The sequence below is a fragment of the Colletotrichum aenigma genome, assembly GCF_013390185.1.
Source record: "Colletotrichum aenigma strain Cg56 chromosome Unknown KSG_Cg56_contig10, whole genome shotgun sequence".
NCBI lineage: Eukaryota > Fungi > Ascomycota > Sordariomycetes > Glomerellales > Glomerellaceae > Colletotrichum > Colletotrichum aenigma.
The window spans coordinates 470696-472169 of NW_023500916.1; the positions used below are offsets into that span (position 1 = coordinate 470696).

The 1474-nt window shown below is 52.8% G+C and overlaps 1 protein-coding gene across 1 annotated transcript; it reads left to right on the forward strand.

Moving 5' to 3' along the window:
• Positions 1 to 1474, forward strand: CGCA056_v013981 (Secondary metabolism regulator LAE1; the record flags this gene model as incomplete). The annotated part of the gene is made up of 7 exons (XM_037329223.1): positions 1 to 111; positions 228 to 280; positions 331 to 465; positions 524 to 590; positions 648 to 688; positions 748 to 1386; positions 1435 to 1474. The coding sequence occupies 7 exons, from the start codon at positions 1 to 3 to the stop codon at positions 1472 to 1474; spliced, it is 1086 nt and encodes a 361-aa protein (XP_037172372.1).

Consider the following 1474-nt stretch of genomic DNA (forward strand, 5'->3'; position numbering starts at 1 on the left):
ATGCAGGCTACAGACGAGGGCAACCCGACCGCCGCCAGCTCCCCGCCAACAGAGGCCGCCGCTGCTTCTCCTGCAGCTATCATTGAATCCGCACCAGTCGCAGCCCAGCCGGTATGATTATAAGTCTCCTGTTCCCAATGATATCTGTGATAATCGCGATCACGAACTTGCACGCAAGACAGAGATATGAGTTATGGGCACTTTGCTGATGCTACTCGGGCTTCTAGAATCCTCATCCTGCCGCAGATGATGACGAAGACTCACTGGCCGGCTCGGAAAGGTACAAGACACCACTCTATTCCGCCGCCGGGGCTAACTCAAACAACTCAGCGTCGCCACAGACTCAACTGCCTCGCTAGCGGCAAGCATTACCGAGTATCGGAAGATCCATGGCCGCACTTACACACAGAAGACCGACTACTGGGGGCCTAATGACGAGCAGCAGAATGAGGGTCTAGAGCTTGCGTGCGTAAATTCGCAATGCTTTCAGATGTTGGTTCAATAACACTCACACCTTTTACAGGCACTACTGGGAAACTCTGTTGCTGGATGATAGGCTATTTCTTTCGCCTTTGCCTGAGAACCCCGGAGTAAGTAATGTTGAATAATTTGCCCCAGATGGGTTGCAGTACTGATGAACAAGGCAGAAAGTTCTCGACCTAGGCACCGGGACCGGCATCTGGGCCATGTGAGATGTTTTCCCCTTGAGCTTCTGTGATCGTTCGCCTCTGACCTTTGTCATTTAAGTGACTTTGCCGACGAGTTCCCCACGTCTGACGTGACGGGCGTTGATATTTCACCCATCCAGCCAGGCTGGGTGCCTCCCAACTGCAAGTTCCAGATAGACGATGTCGAGCAACCGTGGACCTGGTCTCCCGACTTCGATTTCATTCACCTGCGTCACATGGAAGCTTGCATTTCCGATTGGCCAGCATTTTACAAGCAGATCTACGATCACCTCAACCCTGGCGGCTACTTTGAAATCAAAGATTTCGACATCGAGTTCCGCTCGCAAACGAACCCCGACTTGCCGGAAGACCACATTTACCGCCGATGGGGTAAACTCTTCTTTGAAGCCGCCAACAAACTCGGCAAGTCGATGGACCAGTCTCGGGGAGGGCACAAGATTGCCAACGCACTCAGAGAAGCTGGGTTCGTCGACGTCGTCGAAAAGACATGGCCTGTGCCGATCGGAGGCTGGCCCAAGGACCCCACTCTTAGAGAGATTGGCATATGCAACTTGGAGTTTCATGATCAGTCCCTCGAAGGATTCTCAATGTTTTTGTTGACACAGGTGATGGGATGGGAGGGCATTCCTGCCGGAGTGTTCGTCGCCGAAGCGCGGAAAGCGCTCAAGGACCCTGAGCTTCAGACCGTGATATACTTGTGAGTTTCCCGCGAGGATTAAATTGTGGAGGTGCTCACAAAAATCAGGCAAAACGTGTATGGGCGTAAGCCCGAGACTGCGGTATAG